Source organism: Cydia pomonella, chromosome 7 (assembly GCF_033807575.1).
Source record: "Cydia pomonella isolate Wapato2018A chromosome 7, ilCydPomo1, whole genome shotgun sequence".
Classification (NCBI taxonomy): domain Eukaryota; kingdom Metazoa; phylum Arthropoda; class Insecta; order Lepidoptera; family Tortricidae; genus Cydia; species Cydia pomonella.
Window position 1 is genome coordinate 23504908 of NC_084709.1, and position 17461 is coordinate 23522368.

General features: G+C 39.1%; 1 protein-coding gene across 1 annotated transcript in view; it reads left to right on the plus strand.

Moving 5' to 3' along the window:
• The first annotated feature begins 52 nt into the window (after positions 1 to 52).
• Positions 53 to 17461, plus strand: part of LOC133520198 (iron-sulfur clusters transporter ABCB7, mitochondrial) — a 37697-nt gene continuing 20288 nt past the window's right edge. The window contains exons 1-9 of the mRNA XM_061854571.1: positions 53 to 416; positions 534 to 639; positions 2598 to 2728; positions 3725 to 3929; positions 5629 to 5795; positions 8062 to 8191; positions 11872 to 12020; positions 13691 to 13865; positions 15590 to 15747. Of these exons, the coding sequence (XP_061710555.1) occupies positions 261 to 416; positions 534 to 639; positions 2598 to 2728; positions 3725 to 3929; positions 5629 to 5795; positions 8062 to 8191; positions 11872 to 12020; positions 13691 to 13865; positions 15590 to 15747 (1377 nt within the window). The 5' untranslated portion in view covers positions 53 to 260. The remainder of the gene's footprint in view (positions 417 to 533; positions 640 to 2597; positions 2729 to 3724; positions 3930 to 5628; positions 5796 to 8061; positions 8192 to 11871; positions 12021 to 13690; positions 13866 to 15589; positions 15748 to 17461) is intronic.

The window sequence follows — 17461 nt, forward strand, 5'->3', positions numbered from 1 at the left end:
AATGACAAATACTTCTCTTACAACTATTTCTATAATATACTATATAGTTGAGGGTTGATTTATGTAATGAAAAAAATAGGTTTAATATTTCATGTGTACATTTTAAATTAATTTCCGCCATTTTCTAGTAATATCAATAGCTATCTAGCCAAACAACATTATGGCCGTACATTAGTGTATTTTTTAATGTTGGGCAACATTAAAATGCTGTCAATGTCAGATGTCAGTTGTGTTTGTCATGTTATTGTCAGTTGGTAATCATGGCGGCTGCACTGCTGTCAAATACAAAATTCCCTAATATTATTAAAAACCATGTTAGATTTAGGAATTCGTTATCGTGTAATAAATTGATAATTTTAAATAAACCACAGTTAAATTTAATATGTAAACAATATGCGGTTACAAGTAATTTTAGGGTGAGTACCTACTCTTACTCCATGTAATGCTTTCATTCTGGTTTTCTATGTGTTCTCTTAAATAATAATTGTATTTTTCACGTTAAATACCTGTGTAATTCTTTATATTTATTACAGTTTCACAGCACGCAACCACCAAGCAATGCTGGAGGCTCAGACGCGGCTAAAAACGTATTGGCAGTGGTGTTGGCAAACAAAGCAAAAACTGGAAAAATTCCAGTTGGTAAGTGTGTTGCTGCAGAATTATTATTCGACTAATTATTACTAGTAAACTTCAAATGTTTAGAGACATTTCTGTTAGATTTTAGTCGTGTTTTAAAACTTATATAACCTATTAAACTTGACCTTGCCTTCAATGCCGCCAAATATTGTGATACGCTATAACATCATACCAATCTCATGATAAATGTCGTGAATATACTGAACTTTATTTCTGGATGAATCCAAGCATAACTAAATTTAACTTAACATATGCGTATAATGTAACAAATTGAATATTAATCAATAAAATAGATAAGCTTCATAGATACACAATACTATCTAGTATTTTTGTATTAAATTATTGCCTAATATAGAAGGACTTAAGGTATTATTTACAAGTATCATGCTATTATTAACCAACTTATATTTACAACAAAAAGTTGCTCCAATATGACCCTAATTAAAATGGCTTTTATTAATTTATCTACTGTTTATTTTACTATGATAAAGGACAGACAAATGCTCAAAATGCTACTAATTTAATTCATTTTATAATATTCAGTATTTAACATTATTTAAGCACCAATACTCTTTGATGTGACCCTTAGTTTTAAAATATGTAAATACCTGTAGTATGTTTCTCTCGCTACTAATATTATCATGTATGTTTTGCTGCTTATCACTTTGATGTCTAGTTTCATTTCGTGAGTCAACACATCCATTTTATCTTCTGTTTTGATAACTTTGAGAATAAAATACATATGTTTTCTTAGTCTCTTGTTAAGCTTAAATTTAAATATTTGACAATGATCATTTGGAAAAATTGTCCAGAAGATGTTTTATAAAAATATTTTTTTTTTTAGTTTGTTCCACTAAGTAATCATATTTACATATTAATTTTGTTAACCTGTAGCACAGAATAAATAATAGTACTATCATACAGAAATGGCACTTCCTACAAAACCGAAATTTGAGTGTTTCAGGGACAAATTATGCTGTCCCTTTCTAATGTATGGCGCTATCCCTTACTGCCATTTAGGGTTGTCAAAATTCAAGTCATTATCATACCTGTGGTTGTGCATGTATAGGGACGTCAAGTTGTGCCAACCCTAATAATTGTTTGGAGCAATGCCAAGCCGAACGGGGCCGAGAAAAAATGAGAGGAGTGTCTCCGCACTGCCTATAGTCTTACAAGTTTTAAGACCATACTGATACAAAAAATATGTACAAAAGCTAATAACAACAATATAAATATCCACTATGTCATGGCAATTTGAAATCATAGTGTAGCTAATATCATTTGCACCTTATTAAACCTTATGTTTGAATTCCCCATATTTGTGTTACTAATACTTGGTTGAATGCAGCTCTTACATCCCCACTACCTGCACCCTTTACCCGACTTGCGGGTAATTGCTGTCCTTGTGTCTGTCCTATAACCTTTACTTAGCCTGTTCCTGTTAACCATTTTAGTTTGCTATGCTGTTTGCTTCACTTAGTCCATGAGAATTTCTGTTTCTTTTTCATTTAGTCTTGTTTTATATCGTAGAATACTCTTGATATTTATTTGCCGTAAGGATTAAAAAAAATATCATGTAATTCAAAATCAAGTTTTATTGAAACAATGATCATATTAATCTTAAAAACTACTGGTCACTTTGGCAACAAGTTGTCAGAATAGAAGTAATAATCTTGCTATACAACTAGATAGAAATTTATATTCCTTTGTTGTATCTAGTTACACACAGTCTGCCTCTATAATAAAACAAAATGGCAGCATTATGTACAATATTACTAAAAAAATAAAGTGATCCGCTACATACTAAACCTTATGGAGAACTGTACTTAACAACAGACCTTTGCACCAAACTTATAAAACATATTGCCAGACATATAAAAGAACATATTATAGAGAAAATCTACGGTAAATTGGACACAGCAAGCTTCCCAACCTATCCAATCCTTTACTTTCCGCCCTAGGTATCCAAAAGAGAGACTGCTTTCACCCAGGTGCCTCTGTTTTGTCCCGAGAAGATATAAACCTGGGGGATGCGAAGCCGGTGTCCGGTGCTGATATGATCAGGGGCATGCTGGCGTATATATGGCCTCAGGTGAGTCAAATTTACATGTAAAAAAAAACAATAATTGATAGAAAAGTGTGGAAATGTCAGCATAAGGCTGCGTTTCGCGAGGATGCGTAGCGTCAGGATGAGTTTCTTAAGAACCAATAGAATAACTTCATTGACATTCCCTGGCTCAGCGCCACTCTAATGATATTCAATATTATTATTATCATTTATTAAACAGGCAAGCAGTTGAAACAACTGATAGTTGCCTGTATCTGAGTGATCTTCACTTAATATGTATTATTTGCACTGGTTAAGTATTTGTCTAGTCTGTTCTTAAACTGATTGACATTCAGTGCTGAGACCACATCTTCTGGTAGTTTGTTCCACGCTTTGACCACTTTGTTGCTGAGAAAATGTCTGGGGGGGTTGTTTTTAGACAGTTCAGATATTAACTTATATTGGTGGCCTCACAGACGGGTGTTACTATTGCGCTGGTTGAGGTTTTGAAACTGGTCTATATTTATTTGTTATTAGCAAACATGCCCCGCTACGCATCTTTGCATAGCTCTGGTGGAAACGCAGCCTAAACATACAATTTCTATTTCTTTTATTATTTAAATTACTTGTAGGTTATAGCATATTATTAATCTTAATAAAAAAATCACAATATGCACACTTGTCTCTAGCTAGCGGATATGTGACATGCCCATATATACAATAACATAGCCCAACCCTGAAGGTCTACATTTTGGATATAGTACCTACATAATGTACCTAACTGTAGCTAGGTATATTGGAAATCAAAATTCCTTTGGTTTGATAAAATGATCAGTATGCGGGTCCACACAGACCGAGCATACGCGCAAGGCAATCTTCTAGCACACAAAACGGCCAGTGTAGACGTGCCTCGGCAGTGGACCCGCCTAATGACATAACAAACCAACATAGTATTTTGACCTAAATTTCATGCGACATAAGGATGTTTATTGCACTCTTACCATATCTGTCTCTATAGCATACTATCGTTATCAATTTCAGGATAATGCCGCAATCCGAAACCGCGTCATGCTGTCCCTATCCCTACTCTTCGGCGCGAAGATAATGAATGTCACCGTCCCTTTCCTGTTCAAATACGCCGTGGATGAAGTGAACGCGGCCACGGCGACGTCTGGGGACGCCTTGTTAGGGATGGCGACCGTCCCGCAGGCGTTGGGGACTACCGCTTTCAGTTTACTTCTTGGATGTGAGTTTTCAATCTTATTTAGGGAGTCATAAAGTTGTTTTTAGCTTGCAAATTTTATTCCAATCCAACGGGGAAACTAGGCCTTATTGGGACGAAGTGAACGCGGCCACGGCGACGTCTGGGGATGGCGACCGTTTCGCAGGCGTTGGGGACTACCGCTTTCAGTTTACTTCTTGGATGTGAGTTTTCAATCTTATTTAGAGAGGCATAAAGTTGTTTTAAGTTTGCGAATTTAGTGGAGAGATATTTGTCGATATAATTCGCTTTGGTTTCATTGAACCTAAATATCACAATGCCAATGTCTTCATTTATTTATTTATTATTTGTAAAGTAGGCAGGCAGTTGAAAAAACTGATAATGCCTGTATCCAGAGCCATCAATAAAGTTTTCAGTGTTGAGTAGAATTTGTATTGTGTGCATCTAATTTATTCATAAACTCATTTGTTCTAAATTTTAAAATAATTTTGTCCAAATGATAGATAGATAGATAAATCATTTATTTGGCAGCTGCAAAAACACACAATATAAAGTTTAAATCATCATAAGGAACACAAATTATTACAGGAACAAAATAAAAATGGCACAAAAGAAAACTGAGACAACAAAATAGGCATAATTAATAAACAATCAAATAAAATAAAAGTACCTACCTACATACTGTGTGCGTTGCAGCAGGACAAAAGGGTCACGGCTCAGTGAATAGCCTAAAAAAACAAATTCTTCCTTCTTAACCCTTTGAATGCTTTATATCATAAACACAAACATCACTCAAACGCCAAGCTCCTGAGCCCAAAAGAGCTAATATAAACCTTCCTCGAAAGTGTGAGGGTATTTTGACAGCGTCCGCCATAACACCTATAGTTGTCCTGGTCGCTGTGGGCACCACGTCTTTAGGTGTTCTTGACGTTCAAAAGGTTAAAATGGCCAAATGTCATAATGACTTTAATTCAAACCATCCAATGTTTCTATAGGGACCGTGCGCGTTGGAGGGTCTGCCATCTTGTGGTCTGAATCGGAACCATAAACAGGCACATTTACACGTCAAGTGTTTTCTTGTGCATAGTAGGTTCTGCCATCTTGTGGGCTCCATCGGAACAAAAAACATCACATTTACGCCTCGCGCCAAAAATCTGATGGCTCCTGTGCTGCCTCCTATAGTTCATGCACGCTCCCTATAAATAATCGTTATCAACTAAACGGCGGATGGTGGTCACATTTTTCAGTTTAGATGATAGTCAAAAGTAAGCGGTATAGAAAAATATCACATATGTAGATGAAAAATTGAGGAATAAGTAGAACAACAATATTAATATACTGATCTATACATAAATTAATTGGTTTATTAGAAAACACAATTCGCTTAATGAGGGCGACACTGGACGGTCGACTCAGTCTTAGTTTAAATTTGTGCAATTTTTTAATAGTCTGCCAGATCTAAAGACGATAATATAGAATAAGACAGCAGTCATTATGTAGGTACCTAATTTGAGTTTTAGGTATCGTGACACCACGTTAATTTGAAGTTAAGGCATTTTGATAACATAGTGTTTTGAAAAAAAATGGCATTCTAGGATTCAGGCATTTTAACACAATTCCGTTTTGACATCTAGGAATTTTAGTAAACGAAATTAAAGTACATTGAAAACCAAAGTCAAAATTCGTCGTCGGCACGCTGTCCAAACACATTGTATAATTGTAGACGGCATAGCCCGAGCGACGGCCGCCGGCTTCAACGAGCTGCGGAACGCCGTGTTCGCGCGCGTCGCGCAGCACTCCATCCGCCGCCTCGCCTGCAACGTGTTCACGCACATACACGACCTGGACCTCAGCTTCCACCTGGGCCGGCAGACCGGCGCTCTATCCAAGGTAAAACTACTAATAATGCGTTGGCAGGGCCGCCATGTGAGATTGGCCCAAGCGTACGTTCCTTTAGAAAGGGCGTAAAGTATTGGCTGTGATGTTTTTTTTATACTACGTCGGCAGCAAACAAGTATACGGCCCGTCTGATGGTAAGCAGTTACCGTAGCCTATGGACGCCTGCAACTCGTGAGGTGCTACGTACGCGTTGCCGACCCTAACACCCCGCACCCTCGTTGAGCTCTGGCAACTTTACCGGCAGGAACACGACACTATGAGTAGGGTCTAGTGTTATTTGGCTTCTGTTTTCTGAAAGGTTGGGCCCAGTTGGGCTCTGCTCTAGATCTGGAATGACATCCCACACTAAGCGAGATGCCATTCACAATGCCCATTCCTCTCTTTTGGACGTAGTTTAAGGACATACCCGGGTCCAAAATATTGGTGGTGAAAGGGTCATCCAGAAAAACATCAACTGACGCTCGGGGCTACAGCTCAATATCAACTTTCGGGCCTTCAGTCAAGGTTCAAAATGACGCGCCGCGCACGATAGGCGTGGCGTTAAAAGGGATAGATTATCCGAGCGTTTCTTTTTTTAAGGTTCCGTACCCAAAGGGACCCATTACTGAGACTTCGATGTCCGTCCGGCTGTCACCAGGCTGTATCTCATGAGCCGTGATAGCTATCACAGTTGAAATTTTCACAGATGATGTATTTCTATTGCCGCTATAAATACAAAGTACCTGGGCGACCGAGCTTTGCTCGGTTATAACTATTTATTGTAATATGGTGGTGTATAGGTGATAAACTTAACTACATTTTTTTACTAAATTAAACTTGTCTAAAACAATAAAAATTAAAAAATTATATATAAACTTGAACATATAAAAACAAACAAAAGTTAGTCACCGGGCGAGATTCGAACCCGTAACACTCGTTTAGCAGTCCACGTCTTATCCCGCTGGACCAGACGGACAGTACGAAATTAGCGACCATATTCTGCGACGAAAGAAAAACGCATGAAAACTCGAAAACACGCGTTTTCCCAAACATAAGACTAATCTAGATAGATTGTATACCCCCAAAAACCCCCATATACCCAATTTCAGCGAAATCGTTAGAGCCGTTTCCGAGATCACAGAAATATATATACAAGAATTGCTCGTTTAAAGGTATAAGATACTAAAAAGTACGGAACCCTCGGTGGGCGCACTCGCACTTGTCCGATTTTTTTGCCACTTTGTTTATGTGACCTTTTGTGTTATTTCTAATCAGGATCGCGAGTCATCATCATCCAAAAGTGTCCAAAAATTTCCATTCCTTTTTCAAAGTTTCCATTTTGTTACCGCCATACAAATTCCCCATATGGGAGATGGTAACACAATAGAAAGAACTCTTTTTAGGGTTCCGTAGCCAAATGGCAAAAAACGGAACCCTTATAGATTCGTCATGTCCGTCTGTCTGTCCGATTCTGTCACAGCCACTTTTTTCCGAAACTATAAAAGCTATACTGTTCAAACTTGGTAAGTAGATGTATTCTATGAACCGCATTATGATGTTTACACAAAAATAGAAAAACAAACAATAAATTTTGGGGGTTCCCCATACTTAGAACTGAAACTCAAAAAATCTTTTTTCATCAAACCCATACGTGTGGGCTATCTATGGATAGGTCTTTAAAAATGATATTGAGGTTTCTAATATAATTTTTTTCTAAACTGAATAGTTTGCGCGAGGGACACTTCCAAAGTGGTAAGAACGAGATCTACTAAGTAGTTTTTTTTAATACGTCATAAACATTAAAAAAAAAAATTTTTTTTTATCAAACCCATACGTGTGGGGTATCTAGGGATAGGTCTTCAAAAATGATATTTAGGTTTCTAATATCATTTTTTTCTAAACTGAATAGTTTGCGCGAGAGACATTTCCAAAGTGAAAAAATGTGTGTCCCCCCCCTGTAACTTCTAAATTAACAGAATGAAAAATCGAAAAAAAATGTATGATATACATTACCATGCAAACTTCCACCGAAAATTGGTTTGAACCAGATCTAGTAAGTAGTTTTTTTAATACGTCATAAATGGTACGGAACCCTTCATGGGCGAGTCCGACTCGCACTTGGCCGCTTTTATTTATCCCATTGGGATCGATACATAAATTTGTACATTGTTGTATATATTTTGTGCAATAAACTTTAATAATAAATAAAAGTGGCAGTTTTTTTAACGCTCATCCCTATTTGCACAAAACACATTGTAATTTTTAATATTGTTAACAGACGATAGACCGAGGTTCGCGCGCCATTAACTTCGTGCTTTCAGCCATGGTGTTTAACATTGTGCCGACTATCTTCGAGCTGACGTTGGTGTCTTCAATTTTGGGGTTGAAAGGAGGCTTAGCGTTCACTGGTGAGCAACATTATTATAACTATCCCATACTTGTAGACATCTCTATCCATGCGTAGGAATAAGTGATATAAAAAAATATTGTCAGTTGGTAGCAGGAATTGGACCGGTGTTCCAAGAGGTCGCAAGTTCGAGTCTTGCCAGAGGTGGTGAATTTTTACTTTATTATAAAAATAATCAGTGTCGCTAGCAGACGTTTCTTCTTTATTTTTAGCCTACTTTAGTGTGCCACTAACCATTTTGATTAAAATAAGTTTATAAAAACTAACTGTGTTCGATTAACGCGATAATTTACACACACGAATCCCATCCCAACACATAAATAGGTACATGCCGATACATCCCGACATATGTAAATAATTTTATTATACGCTAACCCCCCTTATTAAAACAAGGTCAACTATGGAGGCGGAGCAATTCACTGTCATACACCAGAACATAAACAGACTGAAAAACAAAACGCAAAAACTTGAGTGCGAACTTCAACTTAAGAAAAACATTGACGTCATATGCCTATCTGAACACTGGTTAAAACAAGGCCAGATCGAAAAGGTGAACATCATGAACTACCAACTTAGTGCCAGCTACTGCAGACCATCGAGGAATGGCGGTGGAGTCTCCATCTACTCTGCAACCTCACTGCCTACACTGGAAAGAAAAGAAGTTGCAGCCCTGAGCGTGGAAATGACCCTGGAGGCGTGTGCGGCTGAATATATAGGTATAGGCGTGCTCGTTGTATGTATATACAGACCCCCTACTCAGTCAGGTGAGCCGAACAATTTTAATTTATTTGTATCAAAGTTAAATGAAATTATTGAACTCCCTGTTTTTAAACATAACAAAGTTATAGTTGTGGGAGATTTCAATATTGACTTACTAACTAAAACTAACGAAAAAAAGGCCCTACTTGACCTTTTTAAATCAGCTGGCATGACATCACTTGTGTCCTTTCCCACCAGAATTTGCAATACAGCCAGTACTTGCATTGATCACGCCTATACCAATATTAAAAAAAACGAAGTGTTATGTGTAAAACCGTATGACATGCTTGTTTCTGACCACAAATGTGTATTAATTACTATAATTATATTAAGAGTGTTACAGCTAAATATTGTTATGTGGAAAAGACTGTTTTCGGATATGAACAAATACAACTTTAATTACTGTTTATATAACTATGACTGGGCATTTGTCCTAAATAATCAGATTAGTCCTGACATTATATTTAATTCTGTTATAAACATAATAATTAATTTTCATAATATCAACTTTCCATTAAGAAAGTATCCGATAAAAAATTATAGCAAGGCATGGGTGAGCGAACCTGTTATTCAATTGCGAAACCGCCTCAGACATGTAAAAACAGCGCTGCACAATAACGCGCCGCGTAGTCAACTACCTACTGATACAGTGTTGGATCTCGAAATTAGGTACTCGAAGGAACTTTACGCTGCTCGGAAGCAACATTTTAATGACATGATTTCAAATAGCAATAACATCTGTCGGACGGCTTGGCATATAATTGCATCTGAAACAAATAGCAATAATAGTAAACAAGATTCGCTGGAGGTGTTGATAAGTGAATCAGCCGGTACGAGCGTCGAGCATCGGACGGCGGCCGCCGCCGCGGCGCTAAACCGGTTCTACGTCGACGCAAACAAGACCACCTGCGCCCGCCCCGATATTCCCGCTGCGCTTTGTTATCTTAGTAAGTATGTAAACAAACACAATAAGCATATTAAAAATGAACCGTTTCTAGTTCAATATATCGCTAAATCAATAAAATCGATCAAACGTAAAGACTCGAAGGATATCTACGACATGTCGTCCCATCTGCTCGATATATTACCCACTTTCATTATAAATATATTTTGTGACCTAATAAATAGATGTATAGATGCAGGTACCTATCCTAGCACGTTGAAAAATATTAAGGTACAGCCGATATATAAAGGTAAAGGTGACCTTAATAATTTGAAGAACTATCGACCCATATCGTTGATACCACTGTTCTCGAAGGTCTTCGAGCGACTACTTAGTGACAAGTTAATGTCTCATTTCTACTCAAATAACTTATTAAGCACTCAGCAGTATGCTTACCAACCCGGGAGATCGACGATCGACGCGGTGCGCGACGTTGTGACCAGGGTGACTAGCCACCTCGACGCCGGGCGACGGGTGGCAGCCATATTCTGCGACTTGTCGCGCGCCTTCGAGCTCGTTGGTCACTCTCTCATTTTATCCAAATTAGATCACTATGGAATCACGGGCAGCTTCCTACAAACCATAGCCTCCTTCCTAAAGGGCCGGAAACAATTAACATCCGTTCGTGGTGTACGATCTGATCTTCTGGAATTGGGGGATACTGCTGTTCCTCAAGGGTCTGTGATCGGAAATAACCTTTTTTCAATATTAATGAACGATTTCACAACCGCCACCGACGATGCGGAAATTGTGATGTTTGCTGATGACTGTTGTGTAATCGTCGCGGCAGAAAATCACATCCTACTCAAATACAAATTGGCTAAAGTAATGGACGAGGTAGCGAAGTGGTTTTCAGCCAACGGAATGATATTGAACGTTGAAAAAACTAATATAATACGCTTCTGCTTGCGAGGTAAAAGAGTGCACGATTTACATATAAGTTGCAATGGCCAGCGTGTCCCTCAGGTGGATCAAGTGAAATACCTAGGTCTGATAATTGACTCTGGGCTTACGTGGAGTCCGCATATTGATCAGCTATGTGACCGCCTGTCATCCGCTTGCTTCGCCCTGGGCAGACTTCGCCCCAGTCTAAATATAAATAATGTTAAGAAAGCTTATTACGGCTACTTTCATTCAATACTAACATACGGTATTGACCTATGGGGCGACGCTGCGGACCGACTGAGGCCATTCAAACTCCAAAAACGAGCGATTCGGTGCATATCTGGGGTCCCATGGGACCATCCAGCACAGGAACTATTTAAACAAACAGGAATTCTCACCCTACCGTGTTTATATATCTTCGAAGTGGCAAAATACGTAAGACGTAACCTAACGCAATTTCCGACTCGCGGCAACGCACGCGGTGCGAGTTCCAGAAGGCAAAATGAACTTTATCCCCCTAAAACGCGACTTGCCAAGTCTAGAAAGTGTATGCACACGGTAGGGCCTAAAGTATATAATAAAATACTACTCGAGTTAAAACAAACTGCGAGCGACGAAAATTTCAATAAAAAACTTAAATCTAAACTGGTGTCTGATGCATACTATTCTGTCGATGCCTTTTTCGAGACCTAGCACTGTATCTAGTGAGTAAAACTATGTACATATGTGTATATATATATACATACAAAACAACTGGTTCGTTAACTCAGCCTTGCCTCTCAACTATGAGAAATATTAAATAATAAGACTTAGCTATAAGCACAATGGTACCTGACATGTAAAATTTTATTTTATCAATAAAGTATTGAATTGAATTGAATTGAATTCATAAACGTGTACTAAAGTTACGATGCCGCTGATTATCGTTTGTCCCTTTCCATCATACCAATACGTCGGAAAGGGACAAACGATGATCAGCGGCATCGTAACTTTAGTACACGTTTATGAATAAGGGGGTATATGTTTAATCCGTTAAAATATGTAGCTTTATTTCACGAAAAACTAACTCATCTATTCATCTATTTTGTGAACAGGGCTCGCGTTCGGCTGCGTCGGCGTGTACGCAGCGTTCACGCTCGCGATCACACAGTGGCGCACGAAGTTCCGAGTGCACATGAATAAAGCGGAGAACGAGGCCGGAAACAAGGCCATCGACTCGCTCATCAACTACGAGACTGTCAAGGTAAACGTAAGGCCGAGAGACAACGACCATAAAGTTCACATGAACTGAGCGGAGTATTTGATTGGCTGAGAATAAATCGCTCTTCAACTATGAGACAGTCAAGGCAAACGCGAGGCCGAGAGGCCGAAAGATAGCAATCGCAAAGTTCGCTTTTCACATGAAGTGAGCGGAGAATCAATCGATCATCAACTAAGAGACTCTCAAGGTAAGCGCACGGTGGAAAATACTTGGTCACAAAGTTTGCCGATCATATCCAGCAAGTTGAGTTGAAGGCCATAAAAAAATATCGACTCGCTTATCAACTACGAGACTGTCAAAGTAAGTGCGAGGCCGTGAAAACAATGGACTTAATTGCACTGTTCACATGAATAGGGCGGAGAACGAGATCTGAAACGAAGCTTTAAACTCGCTCATAAGCAATGAGACTGTCAAGGTAAACGCGAGGCCGAGAGGCCTAAGAGTAGCGATCACCATGTCCGCTAGTCACGTGAGCTAATAGACCAAAAGGCTAAACAGGCACCCACAACGTTGTTGTTATGCTCTCCGCAGTATTCGTCCAAATATTTTATGTGTTTTATGTATTTTTTTTTAAATCACAATATACAAAAGTTATTCAAAATTTAATTTTACGTAAATGCGTCTAAGTATGTCCATACCTTCAAACCTTCAAGAAAAGAGCGTACTCCCATCTCAAAGGCCGGCAACGCACTTACAACCCCTCTGGTGTTGCAGGTGTCCATGGACGGCGGTAATCGCTTACCATCAGGTGATCCGTCTGCTCGTTTGCCTCCTCTACCATAAAAAAAAAAATATATATATAGTATTTGTACCTAAAAAACCTACCCAAATATTATATATGCCATATCAGATAAAACATCTGGTTATATAAGGAAACAATTCTGAGTCAACATCGGACGTTTGTGGAACCGTATTTCTGTAACGTTAATCTTTGTTCAATTGTCACATTGCAATATTTCGTTACAATTCAGAAACCTAAACTATCCGTCTCCGTCTAACTCGCATTTTAGGGTTCCGTCCGTCTGTCTGGCAAGACCCTTTATCTCGGGAACGCGTGGAGGTATCGAGTTGAAAGGTCTTTCGCCCCTTAAAACTGTAAAAAAAAAACATACATCTAAGTTAACGTAAAAAATGGAATATGGCTGTTTATGCCGCAAAAAAAAGTATATTTTGACACTCAACGAAATCAAAATTCATATTGTACTTCCCGTTGACCTAGATCTAGAGCAGAGCCCAACTGGGGAAGTACCTCCACCCTACAGAAAACCGCAGCCAAATAACACTAGACCCTACTCATAGTGTTGTGTTCCTGCCGGTGAGTAAGGTTGCCAGAGCTCAACGAGGGGGGGTCGGGTTTAGGGTCGGCAACGCGCATGTAACTCCTCTGGAGTTGCAGGCGTACATAGGCTACGGAGACTGCTTACCATCAGGCGAGCCGTATGCTTGTTTGCCACCGACGTAGTATAAAAATAAAAAAAATAAAAACTATGAAATTTGGCAAGTATTATCTTCTTACACTACAAATACAGGGAAAAATCTCATTACTATAAAGTAAAAAATAAGTTCATTTGTGTGGAACCCTCGGTGGGCGACTCCGACTCGCACTTGTCCGGTTTTTTTATTCTCATACAACACCCTTACCTCCATTACAGTACTTCAACAACGAAAAATACGAACTGGAGAAATACGACAAGAGCCTCCAAAAGTACGAGGCCGCGTCCCTCAAGACGGCCTCGAGCCTCGCGGCGCTCAACTTCGGCCAACACGCCATCTTCAGCGGCGGACTCAGCATGATCATGATATTGGCTGCCAACGAAATCGTTAAAGGTAATAGTAGTTTATGTGAGTGCTACATATAGGGTCCCCTTCTTATAGCATTTTTTGAGCCACTTATACAACGTTGCATACAATACTTTTCCGACGAGTCAACAAAAATAAATCTTAATTTAGGTAAACAAACCAAAAGTATATAGCTAAGATACGCGAGCATACCTTGTTACGCGCCCGGCCCGCCCCGGGCCGCGGCCGGCCGGTCGGCGACACCTCCTCGTAACTCATGAGGCCCTGGTACTTGCTCTTTGCTAAATTAAATTTTTGGACGGTTTTTTTCTCGATTTTGGCCACGTAGCCTATGGAGACTAACAAGCAACGCTAAGCGGTCTTCGTAGTCTATGAGTGTTGGTATATTACGGGTGTCACATGCGTGTTTCTGACTTATGAAGCAATTGTTTCTACTATGCAACCAAATGAATATTTTGTAAGTTGGCAGCAAAGCACTTAGTTTGAAACTGCATTAGTTTTGATTTTGTTAGGTTGGTAGGCATTCATCGCAGTAACGTTATAGCGATTTTAAAGCACAAGTGCTGTTATGAGGAATAGACAATATAGACTTTTCTTGAAACATTTTATGTATGTATGTTCTTATATTCGTGTTAATGAATGTATAAATGACAGATAACAGTAGAGGAGTAGGAAAAAGGCATTATACTACACGAGTGTGGGTTTAAGAAACGAACGAAGCGAGTTTCTTAAAAGGATCACACTAGTGTTTTAATGCCTAATCATGTACAGTTACATACACTATTTTATCTGCACACATATTATAAACTTTCTATGATATATTCACTAACCCAAGCTACAGCCAACGTTGGGGCATCGTTGCTCTCTTGGCGGAACTCGCCAAGTAAACTCCAGTCACGGGTCGGAGCTGACACATACACACATTTTTTAGATCACAATATGGTTGGCAAAAATTTAATTAGCAGTGTTGAGGCCTCTAGTAACTTCATCGATCCGAAACCTGATTTCTTGATTTTTGCTTGGTAGAACAAGTTTCACAAACAGGTGCAAAACGCACTATGGGCATTGTGAGAAGGGAATGCCTGAGATTCTGTGAGATGATGGATGCTAGGTCCTCAACTGTTGTTGTGTAGTTTTACGCTGTTAATTTATATAATTTCATGACGTATTAGTTGCGACTGTAATGTTATGGAAATATGTTTAAAATAAAATAAAATAAATAAATTGTGAATGTCATCTCGCTTTATGTGGTGGGGCACAGCACAGCGGATGTCATTCCCTATCTAGAACAGAGCTTAACTGGGGAAGCCCACCTTACAGAAAACCGCAGCCAAATAACAATAGTGGGTCACAAATCTTTTGACTGTACCTATGTGTGTAACTTTCTACTTGTTTTTACTTGTCAAATATTGCAAGTTAAATTTGACCCACTTCCCGGTTTCCTATGAAGCTGAAAATTTGCATACATATGTGAGTCGGGTGACAATGCACTCCGGGTGGTACCATCGAGCTGATCTGATGATGGAGACAGGACGTGGCTATAGGAACTATGTGATAAAACAACGCAACCTAATTGCGTTTGGGGTTTTTGGAATTGTATCGATCAGTATTAGTTGACTGTGGAAAGAAAAGTACAGTCAGCGATTTTTTTTTTTACCTAAAATTCAATTTTTGCCATGAACATATGACTTTGAGTGTCGGTGGCATGCCGTTTGGAAGCTTACCATGTGACGAGTCGGCGGTGCCCGCAGGCCGCATGACGGTGGGCGACCTGGTGATGGTGAACGGGCTGCTGTTCCAGCTGTCCATCCCGCTCGGCTTCCTGGGCTCCGTGTACCGCGAGGTGCGCCAGGCGCTCATCGACATGCAGACCATGTTCACGCTCATGACCGTCGAGTCCAGGATTAAGGTAATAGAAGGTCATAGAAACGACCAGTTTGGCCTAGTGGGTAGTGACCCTGGCTACGAAGCCGATGGTCCCGGGTTCAAATCCTGGTAAGGGCATTTATTCGTGTGATGAGCATGGATATTTGTTCCTGAGTCATGGGTGTTTTCTATGTATTTAAGTATTTATAAATTATATATATCGTTGTCTAAGTACCCTCAACACAAGCCTTATAGAGCTTACTGTGGGACTTAGTCAATTTGTGTAATTTTTTTTATTTTTATTAAATCCTTTATTTCAGGCAAAAACCCATAAAAGTGTTAGTATTACACAACATAACTTACAAGACTATTGTTAGTACATACAGAGATCACAAAAGTAATAATGTCCTATAATAAATAAATAAAAAAAAATAATAATAATAATAATACAACCGTACAGAAATGACACTTCCTACAAAACCGAAGTTTGACAGTGATTCAGGGACGGATTATGCTGCCCCTTTCTAATGTGTGGCACTATCCGTTTCGGCCATTTAGGGTTGTCAAAAGTCATTATCTATCTATTGTCGTGCACGTATAGGGACGTCGAGTTGTGCCGACCCTAATAATAGGGTTGTTTCCATCTACAAATCTTAGGACAGAATTGTATCCCAATAAATTCTTTTGGATTATAAGAACATGTTAAACTACTTTTAGGGGACCTGTAATGACCATATTTTTGTAAATATTGAATTTAAAATATCTTTTGGCACACGTCACGTGACCAAACTCGAAACGTCATTGAAGATTCTGATGACGTCACAACTCTCGGATTGACACTGTTGACAGTTAGGCGACAAACAACAAATGACAAATGTCAGTTGACAGTTCGTATCTTCTACGTGTGTATGTAGTTATGTGTCAAACCGTAAACTGTGACGTCACACAGTTTTCAAAGAGCGTTTTGGGCGCGAAAGCATCTCAAAATATATTTTGTTAATTTAACATATTTAAAGCCGTTTTTAGTATAAAAGTTGAATTTTAGGGCAACTTTTAGTTAATATAGAACGTAATACAAGCGTTTCAAAAAATTGGAAACAACCCTATTGCTCGGAGCAATGCTGAGCCGAGCGAAGCCGGGAATTGCCGAAAGGAGGTGTGTCGCCCCACTGGTAATATAACGAATATATGTCGTCGCATCGTCAGTTTTCGTTCTTATTGCGTAGACACAAAGGTTTTTTCTCAAACTTGCAATGAAATATTGACATGAGCATGACTTACTTCAAATTAGGTCCGGAAATACTACGTATCCGGTGCGATGAGTAAAGATAATATTTAAAGAAATTTGATACAGCCTTACACTAGGCCTCTAAAGCAACCTTCTTTTGTTTTTTTTTTTATGTCAAATTGTAACACAACGTCTTGGCATTCAACCATCAAATAGCAGTAGATTCGTATTTTGTTTTTAACTGTGTAAACATACGAATAAAACAAATTGACAGTTTTTTTCATTGCAAGTTTGAGATAAGCACTATACAAATCTCGGCGAGATACGGGGTTGCCGGCCGCGTATCCACCCCGTATCTCTATGCGGCCTCGCTACGCTCGGCTACGTTTATGTCTACTAGGCCTGCAACCCTTCGTTTCCCGGCCTCTTTAGTAGGTGTGGGGACACTTAAAATCACGTTACAGACGCAGCGTTGTACGCATAAAAGTTGTCCTATGTGGTTTCAACGCATGAAAAATTACAATTACCT